The following is a 15,149-nucleotide window of genomic DNA, read 5'->3' on the forward strand; positions in this document are numbered from 1 at the left end:
CCTCATATAAACCATTGTTTTTCTTCCTACATCTTTTCCCAGATACAATATATTTGGGGGGGGGTATGTTTATAATATTTGGTACTCTGCAGGTAAATGAAAAAACACCTGCATAAATCTAATTAATTAACTTCAAGTTGTGTGTTTTGGAAGAAGAATGGAATAAATGATCCTCTGTTGCACTGGCTAGACTTTTGTGAGGTAAAATATTTTATATAATATATAATACATAAAATTATACATATAATATTATACATATACTATAATATATATAGTATATATATAATATTATATATAATATATATAATATTTTCCTTTTAAACTATTGAGGTAAAATACAAAGTAGCCATTATAAAAAAATTTTTTTTTTTTGTCTATGTAGAAGTTTGTTAGTCGATATTCCAGGGTTCTTTTTGCTTTTGCAGCATTACAGTAGTTATTACTTGCTTCACTTCCCTTATTGAAAGATGCAAAATTAAGTATGTATGTGTAGTAAATGGATGGATGGAATCTTACCCTATCAGCTAAATCTGTTTTGTAAGAGAAAAGCTGACCTTTCATATTCTCAGTATTAAATATGGATGCTTCCCCTGGGGTTTCACCACACATTGGGAATATTTAGACATTAACTATCAAACACCTTTCAGTGTACTGATAAATCTTGTAAAGCCAACTACCCATTTTTACCATGCTTGTCTTCAGTGGATTCGAAATGATATAATAAAAATGTGCTATGGGGAAAAAAAAAACCAAAAAACCAAAACCAAAGCAAAAAAAAACAACAAACAAACAAACAAACAAAAAACAAACACACCACCACAACATCCAGATTTCCAATTCCTTTTTCATTGGAGGAGAGTCAAGAGTAGCTTCCCATAGTTCTGCTAATACACATGGTCTTTAGGGGGCCCTTTATTTACTGCCTAGCCCACTGGGAATGTTAATAAAGGTATTAGTTAATGCTAATTATAACTACTAAATAGCTTTGGCATGAAAAATATCTGAAACAGTTTTAGAGAGCTGCTGGCAAACAGCTGTAAATACTGGCATTTAATCACTGAATGGTTGTCTGTGACCTCATATTAATAATAATAATTCTGCAACAGCTTGATTTCTGTGAAGTAAACATCAATTTCATTTACTATTTCTGAAGGAAGTCTGTTCAAGCTGCAGTAAGCATGGAATATGGCTCTTGACTTATTTTTCCAGCTGCTATCAGCATTTCAGTGGTGGGGGTAGTCTTCCCTCTTTTTCACTTCTTTTGTCAAAACAAGTGGTTTGTTGTTGAAGGTAGGATAGACCTACCTTCAACCTGACCTGTTGTGATAGAGTGGTTTGTGAGGCAAATCGTAGATAAAACTCCTGTACAAGGCTTCCCACCTACCTAATCCTACCAAGGCACATTTGGAACCTTGGATATCAGAAATGTAGAAGCAGCCACTGCTAGCAATAGTACATACACCTGCATTTATTGCTCTTTACGGCTTTTTTCCCTTCCTGACAATACTAAGTATATTTATTTTCTTAATAATTGATTTTCTTCCTTGCTCTGTTTACTCACATATAGCAATCAAGTTCTACTTTCTTTCTATGAAACAGTACACAATTTAGAAAACAAATTATGTGGAACAGCTCTTAGTTTAGAGAGCATAAAACATAGCAGTTGTTAATTTTTCTTCTTAAATTTCTTTGAAGATATAGTACTATATCAACATGTCATCATCTAGAACTATGTTTGATGTTAAAATCCTTTAAATGAGCATGCTGGAAATGACGGTCGATAATATTTTGTCATTTCTTGTGTTGTTTCTCTTAAGGACACAGTAATTGTTTTCAGAATGTACTTTGTGTGAACACTGTACTTTATAACTGAAATTTGAGGTGTGTACCACAGGCTGTGACTGGAAAAAAGAAAATTGGAAAATAGTGCAAGTCATGCACACAGGTGAACTACAAAAAGCCAAGGCAAGCTAGTGAACAGTGTAGCTTCATTGCTCCTGCTACACAAATGATCTAAGCTACTTTCACATTCAGTGAACCACTTGGGCCTCAGACACAGTGAAAAGAAACAATTTTTCTCTCTGTTTAATGTCTGCAGAAAAGATTGGAGCTGTCAATTGCATCTGTATTATAGACAAAAAATTCCTCTAATCCCAAATTAACATACATTATCTAGAACTTCATTTGCAGAGCATGAATAGGTTTGCCTATCTAAGCCAAATATCTCAAATCAGTGCTGCTTACAAAACCTGTCAGAAGAGACAGTGCTGAAGAGGACTTCAAGAGAACTTTTGTTTAGCCCAGGTCTCTCCAGCCTTTGTGAGAAAGGTGTTCCCTGTCAGTTCTTCTTTCTTTTGCTGAACATCTCAGTGGATTGCTGCTGCCACTGAAAAATTAGCACCAGCATGGACATGGAACCCATACTTGGCCTTCTGAAATCTCATATGTTGCATTCCCTTTTGTACAACACTTTCTTATGGCTATGCCTCCGCAGTTCAGAGCAGGTCACCCAGTCTGTTTTCTGACTACATGTTATACTCACCCTGCCACTGCTTATACTGTGACTGCATGTATATGCACATGGTACCGTTACTGTTCTGTTCTAAAAATTATTTCAAGAACAGCATTGAGATAAACCATACTAATTAGTAAGTGCACTTGTTTGATAACTGTCTTTCAGAGAGAATTTGCTTTCCATAGTCTTGGCTTCCCTGAAGATGTTTTCTTTCAGAGATTTGCATTCTCTTCATTGGAGCACTGTTGCTACTGACTTTTTAAACTTCTTATCTTAAGCAAAGTGGAAAACTTCTCTTTTTCTGTGAGGTTACATATCTTCAGACGTGCTTAAATTCTGTGATATTCATTAGGGAATAGTGATGAATACAAACTGGCTTTCCTTTAAGATACAAAGTAAGTTATGTTATGAGGCTTTTTTATTTCTAAAGTTAGTTCTATGGAAACGTTACTTCAGTTTGGGAAGTTTTTTCACAGTGGTGTTATACCAACAGGCTACCTGGCATCAACTCATCCTGACTCTCTGCTGTCCTGATATACCTGTATTCCATGAGCCTCAATAAAGTTCATGGGAGAGGTATTTGAGAAAAATATTTCTCTTTCATTGTAACAGGTTTTAGCCGCAGCTGGTTATTTTTAAAGGCAGACTGATGGACTTGTCCAGGGAATTAGGGAATTCTTTTTTACTGCAATTTTTGCTTTGTCTAGCCTGGTATGGTGCTCGAAGATTACCACTGTTGCAGTCTGTCTTGATAAAGGTACCACTACAGTTTCCAAATTTGGAATAAGGAGACACTCACAGATGTAGAGAAACAAGTCATCCTTGCTGATTTGCCTTTCCCTGACACCACTCTGATCTGTATGTTACTGTGTCATTTAAGGACGAAAGGAACAGGAAAAATAAAATATTCATACTGAAGTATGTGATGATGTTTCAATATCAGGTTGGGAAATTCCAAAACATCCTTGATTTATGCAGTAACCTTCAAATCTAGCTTGGTTTTAACTGGAGCAGTAGACTAATTGCATTTTGGAATCATGTACTCTAATATGCTTGATCTTTAACAAGTATTAGGTTTTCTCCTGAGAGGCTGCACTGGTCATTCCCAGTGCAAGGTCTGGTTCTTGCACTGGCAGCTTTAAAAAAAAAAAAAAAAAATTGAACTTACTATGTATGATTCTTCATAGATGAACATTAGAAGAAGTGAAAAAAAACTCCCTAAAATAAACTAGCCTGCCCTTTACCCTCGAGTAAATTAGTAAAAATTTAAACTGCTATAACAATTTTGCTGGTGTCTTTATGTTAAGGTATTTGGTGTAAAATTTAAAATGTTTAAAATACACTTTTTAAACGCTTACTGAACTTGAAATACCAAGGTCTGCCATGCAAACATAAAGCCAGTGTAACCAAGTACTATTTATGGATCTTTGAACTTTAATTTTTCCTTGTTTTCATTGTTCCTTTCCTTTTCCCCAAGCATCTCTGGGTGCATGAGATTGATACAGATGTTCACCCTTCACTAGGCAATGAGAAATGAAAACAAACAAATGAAAACTGAAAACTACTGTGTTAGTTGATGCTCTTAACTCCCAAGAACCCAGATGTGGGAAGCTGTGTGGTTTTCTACCATTCAGTATGAAAAAGGAGTATACTCCATTCTTCTCTGTTCATGGATTTGAGGTTTTCATCTAGCTTTGTGGGAAGACCTGTGTTGTGGCCAGCACCTGCACCTGCCCCTTAACTGAATGTTAGTAAGCTTGGGTTTCTTTAAGAAAAGAAGGTGTTACATGCAAAGGATTACTGAAACAAAGTTTGGCAGTTCAGGATAATCATAATCACGTTACCTTTACAGGAGTTGTTTCCTCTTTCCCTTGGATGAGGAGAAGACCTTATTTTTGACCTTGTAAATTAATGTAAAAAGCTTGTGCTTTTTAAAATATTTAATTTTTTTTTTATCTATATCATAGATGAAATAGTATGGAGTGTTAATATAGCTGTTGTTTGCTCTCTTAAAGCTTTTTTTCCTGTTTTTGACCACTCTTTTCTGAATGGGAAAGGTGCTTGTTAGGAAGAATATATAAATTTGCATTGGTTTGGTTAAACCCCAGCCAGCAACCAAGCACCACACAGCCACTCACACATTCCCCCACCAATGGAATCAGGGAGAGAGAATCAGAATTGTAAAAGCTAGAAAACCCATAGGCTGAGATAAAGAGAGTTAAAGAGGGAAAGCAAAAGCCATGCACAGAAGCAAAACAAAACAAGAAATTAATTCTCTGCTTCCCATGGGCAGGCAGGTGTTCAGCTATCTCTGGGAGAGCAGGTCCCTCTTAATGTAAGAGTGACCTGGGAAGATAAAATCCATCACTTCAAATTTTACTCCTTCCTACTTCTTCCTCCCACTTTACATACTGAGCATGATGTCATATGGTCTGGAATATCTCCTTGCTCAGTTGGGGTCACCTGTCTTGGATGTGTCTCCTCCCAACCTCCCAAGCACCCAAAACTTCCTCACCAGAGTGGCAGTATGAAAAGCAGCAGTGTTCAGCAGTAACAAAATAATTTCTGTTATTATCAACCCTGTGTCCAGCACAAATCCAAAACAGGGCCCTATACTGGACACTGTGAAGAAAAGTACCTCAGCCAAAACTAGCACAGTACACAAGGTGCTAAAAAGAAAAAAATAACTGGCTTATTGGCTTGGAAAAGTAACCCAATAAGCTGTGTGGAGGGTCTTGTTATCTGAATTGTATTCAGTTTCTCCTGTTCACCCTGTAATTAAGTAAACCAAGCATGTCTGTTTTGTTTGGTACAGCAGAATGCATAGGAGCAAGTGTTTTGATACTTTTTTAGAGTAGATTTGTTGGCCTAACAGAAAAATTAGCTGCAAAATTTTCTTTCTAACCAGAAAGAAGATTATTGTAAAGCATATTTCTCAGTGATAAGGTATAGTAACAGTCAGCAAGAAAATCTCCCTGACAGGTGAGATGATATAGGTTGTATATTTAGAGTTCTACACTGATTGATGAGATAAATCTGGCAAGTTATTCACAGGTGCAAGCATATGATGCCTGAGAACCAGAAGGCTGGGGGAGTGGAAGAGGGGTTGGTCACATTGTTGCCTTGCTCTGCCAAAAGAGGATTATCAAGAATATAGAGCCAACTCGTCTTGGAGATGCAGAGCAAAAACATGAGATATTGGACACAAGTTATAGCTAGGGAAATGCTCAAAAGATAATGAGGAGGGGAAAAAAAACATATTTTGATTATTTAGGCCTTTTTATGCACCAGCAAAAAGGTGGATTATTTCCATCCTTGGAGAACCTCAAAACACAACATGACAAGGGCCCAAATACCCTCATCTAGCTTTGATGTCTATTCTTTGAATGAGGGTTTAAGTGATCTTTCACATTCCCTTCCAACATAAATTATTTTGAGTCTACAGTTCTTCTTGTTATAAATGCAATATATCCCTTCATAAACTTTTGTCTGAAATGCTTGCAAAGCTATAAACATCTTTCAATTTACATTGTAAAGCTGTCTTTTGCTAGTGATACAGATGGAGTAGTATGTGCAGCCCCAGAGTTGGAGGGGAAGGAAATGAAATGCTGAACTAATATACGAATAGGAAATTCACTTGCACTGTGCTATGAATTTCTGGAAGTGCACATACGTTCCTGGTCTGAGTGTGATGCATCATCTGGTGAAGGTATTGCGCTGAAAATAGATTTCCTGAACGGATGCTGCATTTGTTCAATTCTTTTAGCTTAGCATTTGATAGACAATAAACTCTGGCTGCATAGTGAGCTTTGGTGAATGGGAACACATCGTTAGTTTAACTAAAATAGTGATTTTTCATGTGAGGAAAATTTTTAAACCTTTACTGTTGATAAAAGTACTCTTCAGATTTATCCAGGCAAGTCCTGGTAGCTATGTTTTTGGCAGAAAATTGCAAAAAGGTGAACCCCCCCCCATATTTTAAACTTATTTATCTTTAGTTTTTAATCATACACAGATACTATAATTTCTTTGTTCTTACAAAATCTGTTGCGTTTCACAGAATTCTATTGTCCTGGTTTGTGTGCTTCAGCCTTTCTCAAGGAAGTTATCCTAATACTAGACAGTGGAGCTGGGAATGTTTCAACTAGTTTCAAATTAGAATTTTAAGGCTATTACTAATAGACTTTAAGTTTTACATGCCTTTCCACCCAAATATATGTGAAAATAGTACATTTATATATTTTGCTTAGATGTAAACTTTTTAAATATATATCCTTATTGAAATGTACTACACTTTCCTTGCCAGTTCAAAAAGCAATAATTTTGCATCCAAATGGAAAGCCTCAATGTTGAATTGCAAATCTGTGATAAGGCAAACCTTGCAGCGATCCAAGCAGTTGCTGCGTATCAAAACTCATGAAACTTTCATGGCAAGCCAGTGAACTGGAATACGGTCAATAGAGGCAATGCAGAGTAACAAAGTATCCCTTTAAAGGTGATGATAGCAGCTTACAAATATGAATGACTGGAATTTAAAGGAAATCACTGAAAAGCTTGTGCATGCCATGAAGTCCTGAAGTTTTCTGTGCAGGTTCTCTTAATTATGCAGTACAAAAAACTTATGACACTTTACACAGTCATTCTCTTCACAGAAATGCTGAATATTCTGTGTATAAGTTCCTCTAAAAGGCAGCAGAAAGGTGTTGCTGCAAGCGCCTTCCACTTATTTTGCTTATGAATAAAAAACCGAGTTGTAATGGGGAGTCCTCAGAAAAGACGTGATAATGGGAGTGCTGGCATACTCGGTCTCCCCAGCCCTGCAGGTGTTACAATGAAATAAGCTTTAAGAACTTCAAGAACAGCACAAGGGCAAAACCTACAGATGTTTCCTTCAGTTGTTTGTAAAAGGGGAGTTTTGCTACAGTGCTATTGTTTCAGTTGACCCTTTTCTCTCGGGGTTTTATTCTGCTGTAATTTATCATCCTTGGTTCTCAGAATAGCAGAATTCCATGGTAGGTCACACCAAAATGAGGAGGAGGGGTCTTTCCTTAAGACCTTTCCATTCTGTCCTGACAGGAGAGGAAAGTTAGTCTTTTCAGGGCAAAGACCTATGTTTAAAAGATAATTATCAATAGGTCAGTCCATACTGAGTGCAAGATTGAAATGGCATGATTTAGTTATACTGTGAAGTGAGGAAGAGAAATTATTTGAAGTTTTGAAGTGTTTGCTTGTTTGCTGCACCGATGGAAAGTTTAATATCCTTGCAAGGAAGGGCTCTATTCCTTGATGAAAAAGTTGAATGGCTGGTCTGGTGAGTGTTGTCTTTCATTGACTTCAAATATAGTCCTTGTACGTTGTGAAATGAGGAAGATGGCTTAGTAAACTGTGTAACATTGTGTAGCCAAAGAAAATCACCTAGTTATTCATGTTTAAGGTATTTTATCATATTGCTGAGTAATTAAATGCTAGAAATGCTATTTAACTGTGTTGCAGTGCAAAATTCTGCAGCTCTATCATGCTGACCTGCTAAGGACTTTAGGAAGACACAGCTGCACTGTCTCTGATGAATTCTTTTAGACACTGGATTTGGTCACTTTTCTTGGTCAAATATTTGATCTCATTTCTTCCCAATTTAAAAGGTTACAGAATTTTCAGTAAATCTTTTAGAACTAATGTATTTGAATTAAAGTGCAATAATTTAATAAATAAATCTTCATCAAATAGTACTAAGAATTTATATCCCACATTCAAATCTCCAAAGGTAGAGATAATGAAAAATTTAGTGTAAGTTTATAGAAAGTCTGTGAATGAATGCCCAGATTGTTTTTTTCTTTCTCAAACTGCCTCTTTCTCTTGGGAAGATAGAGGGGAGATAATATATTAAAATCAGGGCATTGTATTGATTTTCATCACAATTCTATGTCTGTAAGTTTTTGATGAAAACTCTTGAAAGGGTTAACTCAGTGCAATTTTGATTCTGCTAAGAATTTGGTAATAGAGCTGTAGTTGCCCTGTGGCAAAACGTAGAAAAAGATGTACGGTTTCATTGTTCTGTGCCTTACAAGGAAATCCATTAGCTTAACGAAAATAAATTCAATGTTTCTTTATTTTTAGTGTGACTTCCTAAGGAAATAAGGCTTATGTCATTGTATAGCCCCTCTACCTCTGTTTTCACTCGAGAATATTTGGACAATGCAATCAAATGTAATGTAGGAGATGAGTTTTTGAATATACAGAGTTTCTCAAGTTGAGTGAAAGCCAGTGATTAGGCAGGAAAAAAAAATCCAACACTTTAAGGTGACTCTTCTCACTGAGCACTTAAAGTACAAGTTCAGTATTTGTCCCATTTAGATGTGGGCTGGTCAGGCAGTAGGTGAGTTTACATTCCCATAGGATCTGCTTACACTTGGAGGATAAAAATTCTCTGGGGATTGTGGACAAACAGAACCAGAGATATTAGTATGTGAGTGGGGGTGGATGTCAGTGGGGTCAGAAATTAGATATGACTGCAGTAAAGGGGGAAGAAGCTTTAATGTTTTAAAAGTGTTAGAAGTACACAGAACTCAAACCTCCAAAATTCCTCAAGGATCAAGCTTTATCATTTCTGCCTCTCAACGAAGAACTTCTTCATATTGTCAAATTACATAAAAGGAATCTTAACTAGACTGATACCGGTGCTATTTTTACTGTCATTTTGTTGAAACATATTATGTAATTTTTAGTATTGAGCATGATAATAGAGAGCATGAATTGAAAATTTAACTGTATACTGTGAGTTGCCTCCTATAACTTGGCAATTCAGCAAGTCTACTTTCAAACTAAACTACTTCACATAGTTTTTCCAGCATGGACATACACCACTCCAGGATTTTTAGTCACGGCTTAAATGATTTGTAAACTTATCCCATGTGCCTTAAACTTTGCTTTGTAAGCACCTTTTTTTGGTAACTTTTACTTTAAAATTTGTCTTAGTAGCACTGTTTTAATTTATGTCATATCATTTAGCTTGCTGTTTCAGGTGATTTTTGATGGAGTTAATTGAATGCATTGGAAAATGCTGTGTATTGCAAATTTTGATTTCTTCTCCATTCTAGATTCTCCTCATTGCACTTCTACTTTCATTATGCTTTGTCTAAAGTTTTCTGTCAACACCTTCTCTGCTCTCACGTCATGAGAACAAGCATTGGAAATGTCAAGCTTCTAAAGCCACCTGTGCTGTTTTCTGGCTACCTAAACATAAAGATCTTTCCACATTTTGACTTTTACAAAAATACAGTTGGTGACATCTGTAATTGTAATCCACACCTAAAACTTACTAAAATGATGTAGTGTGCCTGGCTAAATAATTGCCTGTGTAAACTCCTGCATAGTTTGAGTTGCAGTAGCAGATGTGTGCTGCCTGTGTTGGGCTTGTATCAAAAGTGGGAGTGATCAGAGCTGCCCTGGGATTTTTGTTGAGTGTTTCATAAACACCCTAGTTATCAGATTCAGACTTTCACCACAGGGTTAAGTATTCTTGAGCAAGCCTTTTGGCTTTTATGCAGGGTTTTTTTTTTTTTTTTTTAAGTTGGCGTTTAATTCTTGTTTTCTTGAAGATTTAACTTACGTTCATTTAACGTTGTTTTTGTGTTTATGGTTTTTTTACCAGGTCATCTGAACAAGAATCACCAAAGTGAGTTTTCTTTACACTTTCATTTATCTCTTTAAGATAAATAATGAAATACATAACTTCAACTGATTTTTCAAAGGAGCGGTTTTGTTTGATTAAAAGACACAAATAAATGTGAAAAAAACCAAGTTTTGGAATCAGGATTTGGAAAGTCTTAAGTTGTAGTAAATCTCTCATCACTGTTGACAGAAAAAGTTGGTTAGAAACTGTTGCAAAAGTTTAATGATGCAAAAATCCACTGATAATTTTATGTGGTGACTCTTTATATAGTGCCATCATATTTTTCTGATATTGTTAGATTTCTTTTCTACATTGAAATATATAATAATATTTTTCTGGTATTGTTAGATTTCTTTTCTACATTGAAAAATCATTACATGGTCTGTAATTTCAACTTGTAAGTGAAATGTGGTTTTGGACTATGTTCTAAAAAACTTACCAGGATGTGTTTACATACCGTGTTCCTCCTTGCTTAACATTGACTTCACCAGAATCATGAAAAGTCTTGGAAGCGATCAGATAAAACCAGAATTTTGACAGTGTAATTATAGTTCACTACTTCAAAGCATTCTAAAACTTTGAATGCATTCAGAAAGTGCCACTTTCTGTAGTAACTGAAAATTTTGCAAGTGTTGCATGAAACACCTCATTGCCGTTGCCAAGTCTAACTGAAAGTCAGAAGTATCATGGCAAGAATATGTTTGCTTCATGGCATCTTTCAGGATGTTTGCATTTGTTGTGTTCAGGCCAAGAAACAAGTGTTTGCAATATTGATGTTCCCTGCAATACAAGTCCAGTGTGTTAAAATCTACACTCCTTGGGGTATAGAATTGCATCTTCATTGATAGCTCAAAATGGCTGCTGGAAAGCAAAGCTCACATATATAGACAAATACCAAAGCAGAAATAAATATTTGAATTTACAAATTTAATGCCAAGGTTTACTTGATAAGACATGTACTTCTGCTATTTTAATACTGTCAAAATTTGATGTTACTATACCTGAGCTTTTCCAAAGACAGATATTTTCACAGTAGGTAGTATTTGTATGGATGGAGCAGTTATTCTGTAAAGGAGGGGGTTGATTATATGAGAGAGAGGTCTGCACATCAACCATTTCATAAGAGGGAATGTAGCTAAATGCATGTTTGGGAAGTTCTGGAGCACCATCAGGCAACTCACCCAATTCCCAGATTTGAAGGTTTTAGTTACTGATTTTGTTATCATTGAATGTTAAAGTTCTTGAATGCCAGATCTGTACCCTAAGTTAATTCTGGGTCCTTTTGTGTGGCTAAACCTACCTCAGTAACACGATACTTTAACTGTAATTAAACCTTTCATTGTCACTTCATTTCCTATTTCTCTGACAATTTACCCTGGCTTTTCTGCAAATTGCCTCCTCCCACAGGGAAAAGGTTGAGATGGCACTCATAAGAGGGAGGAATCCTAAAAAAAAACAAAACCAGAAACAAACAAACAAAAAAAAGTGCTTTGCAGGAATGAGAGTGGAATCACAGCAAAAGATTTTTCATGGATAGAATTGGCAACTGAAATGCCTTTCACTTGCAATTCAGCCCTCTCCATGTGTTACTGTGAATTCCTGTACCTGCTGCAACAGTGCCTTGCACTGCTAACATCCAAATATTTTGCTTAAAATGGTTTTGGTATTCCAGAATTTTTGTCCATTTTTCTCGATGTCCACTAATCAAATGATAGGCTTATATCACATTCCAATCCTGTTTCCCTGCTCTTCCATTAAGAAATGGTTTTAAATCTTTTAACTCTTAAAACTTGCTCTATTTAAATATTTTAAAAATCTGGATAACAGTGCCTTTGTAATATTTATCCTTTCAAAATAAAGGAAAGTGTTGGGAAACAGTCCGACGCAGAATTCTCTGACCCATCTCTCACCTAAAGCCTTGGCTCGGTCTCCCAATGGAGTTGGCAACATTTCTGGCTCCTACCCATTGGATGGGGTGGACAAGCAGTTCCTAGAAACGTACGACAACGTTACAAAAAGTAGCTCCACGGAAGATTCCAGTCAGTACTACTGCGATAAGGTACGTGCAGTTGTGTGCTTTGAAAGTCAGAACTAGTAGCAAATGCGACTTTGAGCTGTGGTTTGAGAATGCACAGACTTCTGTGGCTGTATTTCAGGATGAGCAGATTTTATGCAGTAAGGAGTGTAGATCTCATGTTGCTACTCACATTTATCCCAAGGTTGTGTGATAGACAAGCTTACCAAGTACATTGATTTTTCAAAGTGTCCAGCATTCCAAAAGCTTCAGGGATGTTCCTAGTGGAATAGAAATCCTTACATGATTAAACCTTGTTTTTTCCAGGGGAAAAGATCAGCTAACTCAAGTTACTATATGTCTGAAAAGCAGATACAAGCAGCTTTATCCCAGGCATCTCTTAAGGATGGCTAAACATCATCCTTTTGAGTTCTGACCTGGATGGAGAGCAGCTGCTCCCTACTAACCTTATGGTAGTGAATCATTCTTCCCCAGCCTGTTCCAGAGGGGTTCTGGCAAAAAGTGGGTGCTTACAATTAATTGAAACAACTAATTAAAATTAGTTAGAATTTCCAACATCATTTCCAACATGTCCACTAGCTGCTGACACCTTTTAATTCTTTTTTCTATTAAAGGAGAAAAGTTAAGGGAAAAATAGTCACTTCACAGTTCTTGGAGTAGAATCTATTCTATTCATGTGTTGCATCTAAGCTTTTAACGACAACAGATTGAAACATTGATAGGATTTATCAACTGGGAAGGAAAGCTAAGTAGAGAGTAACGATGTCACAACAGAGCAACCAGAAAACCTTTGCTGAGATGTATGTTGCTATTTTTACTATTTAAAAGGTTACTACCATAGGTGTATTCTACAACCATATCCACTTCCTCTTTCAAAGGTGGATTTACATAGAGTCTTTATGTTCAGCACATCTAAATTTGGGTGCACTGTTTTCTAATTTGCTGGTATTTTCTTCTAAAAATCAGAACATTTTCTTTTTTTTATATATTGCAGAATGACCTAATTGAGGGAGATTTACTTTTGGTGCGTATCATACCAGATGAAGAAGGGAAGTTTGGATTTAATCTAAAGGTAAACCAGCTGTCTTTTAATTATTTTAAAATAATTTATGGATAAAATGTTTTTTACTTCATGTTTTTTTGTTTTTGTTTTTGTTTTGTTTTTTTTTTTTAGTACAATGATTTGGAGAAGGCAGTATATTTTACAGGAATGTCCTGTGAACTAGAGTTCTTAGAAGTGGCAGCCTAATCCTTAAGTGCTAAAGCAACACTTACAGAAATAAGCATCTAATAGTTCTCTGGTTTTCAATAGCATATATTATGGGCATGGCACATATCCAAGGCACACTGCCTGTTTGGCTGCTGAAATGTGAACTCGAAAGCCTAATTTAAGGCATCAACTTTTGGAAAATTTGACCTCTGTATTATAAAACAATTTAAATAGTTTGTGCTGTTCCATTTAATTATATCCATTAGAAATCATATTGAAAATTTGAAAATTTAGTTATGAAGAAAATGAAAATTACTATCGATAATTGACTATTGTAAATGTTTTACATTTGCTCACTGAAATTCCGTTTAAGCAGAGTATTGTAAATTTGCCATAATATCAAAATTAAAGCAGAGTTTGGTCATTTCACCTTGGCTATTTATTGGTAGGGGAGCAATTGAACGTGACGTAAAGAGAATAAGGGAGTACAGTTGTCTGGAGCTTTGATCCTGCCAGATTCCTTGCACATTTGTCACAAAATCTAAGAAAACTGTCTGCCTTGCAAGTTCAAGTGTTAAATTAGGCTTGCTTCAAGCACAGGGTTACAATAAATGATCCATTTTGACTGTTTATGCCTATTAAAATGTGTGGCCTGAAAGAGACACCAAATCTAGTTTACTGGAAATTGGTAGATTTAAAGACACCACAACCCACCCCCCTAATTCCCCATTTACTGATGAAAATTCAGTCCTACCAACCCTGTCTGTGATGACACAGCATAAAAATTTTATATAAAAAGAAAAAGAGAGATTACTTCTTTTAAATGCTGCTTATGTTTAGTTATAGATTTTTGGTTGCTATTTACTTGACATTCCTCTCATTCCTCTAGGGTGGAGTAGATCAGAAAATGCCACTGGTGGTATCAAGAATAACTCCAGGATCGCCTGTAAGTAAATCTTTGATGCTTTTAATCCCTTCCATTGTTATTCCTTCCACCTGTCAAAGGTCTGTACACGTAGAAATTTGGACACCTGTAACCAGTATGAGATAGCAGCAGAACTGTTCTTGTTAGGAATTGGTTTAACCGGTGGTTTCTTAAACCAGAGATTAAAAGATCTGGAAGAGTTAGTCAAACAAGGGATAAGTAGAAAGTATATTTGTGTTCTCCTGTCATCTCAACAACTGCATCCTGCTGGAAATTGCTTGATGAGGGGAAGGACTGGGGATAAGGAACATAATTTACTGAAGAAGTAAATAATTTGGGCGCCTGCACCCTAGAAAAAATTAGCTGGTTTGAGGAAGATATAGTAGGGATCTGCAAAATTATGAGCTCTATGAAAAAGGAATTCCAGCAGAAATACGGGCTACTAAACTACGTTTGTGAAGGTCAAGTTCTTTGTGTTTGGTGAAGTAATTCTTTGCCCAGAAGTTAGACCTGTGAAACTCCTCGACAAAGGATGTTGTGGTTAAAGTAATTTTGTGTATGGTCAGGAAAGGACAAATGCTTGGGGGAAAAAACTGTTATTGACTAAGCAAGCCACAATAGGCCAAGGAAATCCTTAGGGCCAAAATTATTTATAGAATGGAAGAGTACTTGGCAGGAAAGAGGGAGCATAGAGAGGGAGCATATGTTTGCCATAGACTTTTTGCTTATGGAAATATTTATAGACCAGGTGTAATGTTTATAAGAATCACTGGAGTCATTGAGTTCTTCTGTTGA

At 36.1% G+C, this 15,149-nt stretch overlaps 1 protein-coding gene across 3 annotated transcripts in view; it reads left to right on the forward strand.

Annotated features, from left to right (window-relative positions):
* The window catches only part of PTPN3 (protein tyrosine phosphatase non-receptor type 3), a 103,233-nt gene that overhangs the window by 62,500 nt on the left and 25,584 nt on the right, over positions 1 to 15,149 (forward strand). For all 3 annotated transcript variants that reach the window (XR_005702372.2, XM_040074248.1, XM_040074259.1), the window contains exons 15-18: positions 10,164 to 10,187; positions 12,045 to 12,243; positions 13,214 to 13,291; positions 14,319 to 14,375. Coding sequence is in view for 2 of the 3 variants with exons in the window: in XM_040074248.1 (XP_039930182.1) it covers positions 10,164 to 10,187; positions 12,045 to 12,243; positions 13,214 to 13,291; positions 14,319 to 14,375 (358 nt within the window). In the remaining variant the exon portion in view is untranslated. The remainder of the gene's footprint in view (positions 1 to 10,163; positions 10,188 to 12,044; positions 12,244 to 13,213; positions 13,292 to 14,318; positions 14,376 to 15,149) is intronic.

This window comes from Hirundo rustica, chromosome 1 (genome assembly GCF_015227805.2).
Source record: "Hirundo rustica isolate bHirRus1 chromosome 1, bHirRus1.pri.v3, whole genome shotgun sequence".
In the NCBI taxonomy this organism is placed as follows: Eukaryota; Metazoa; Chordata; class Aves; order Passeriformes; family Hirundinidae; genus Hirundo; species Hirundo rustica.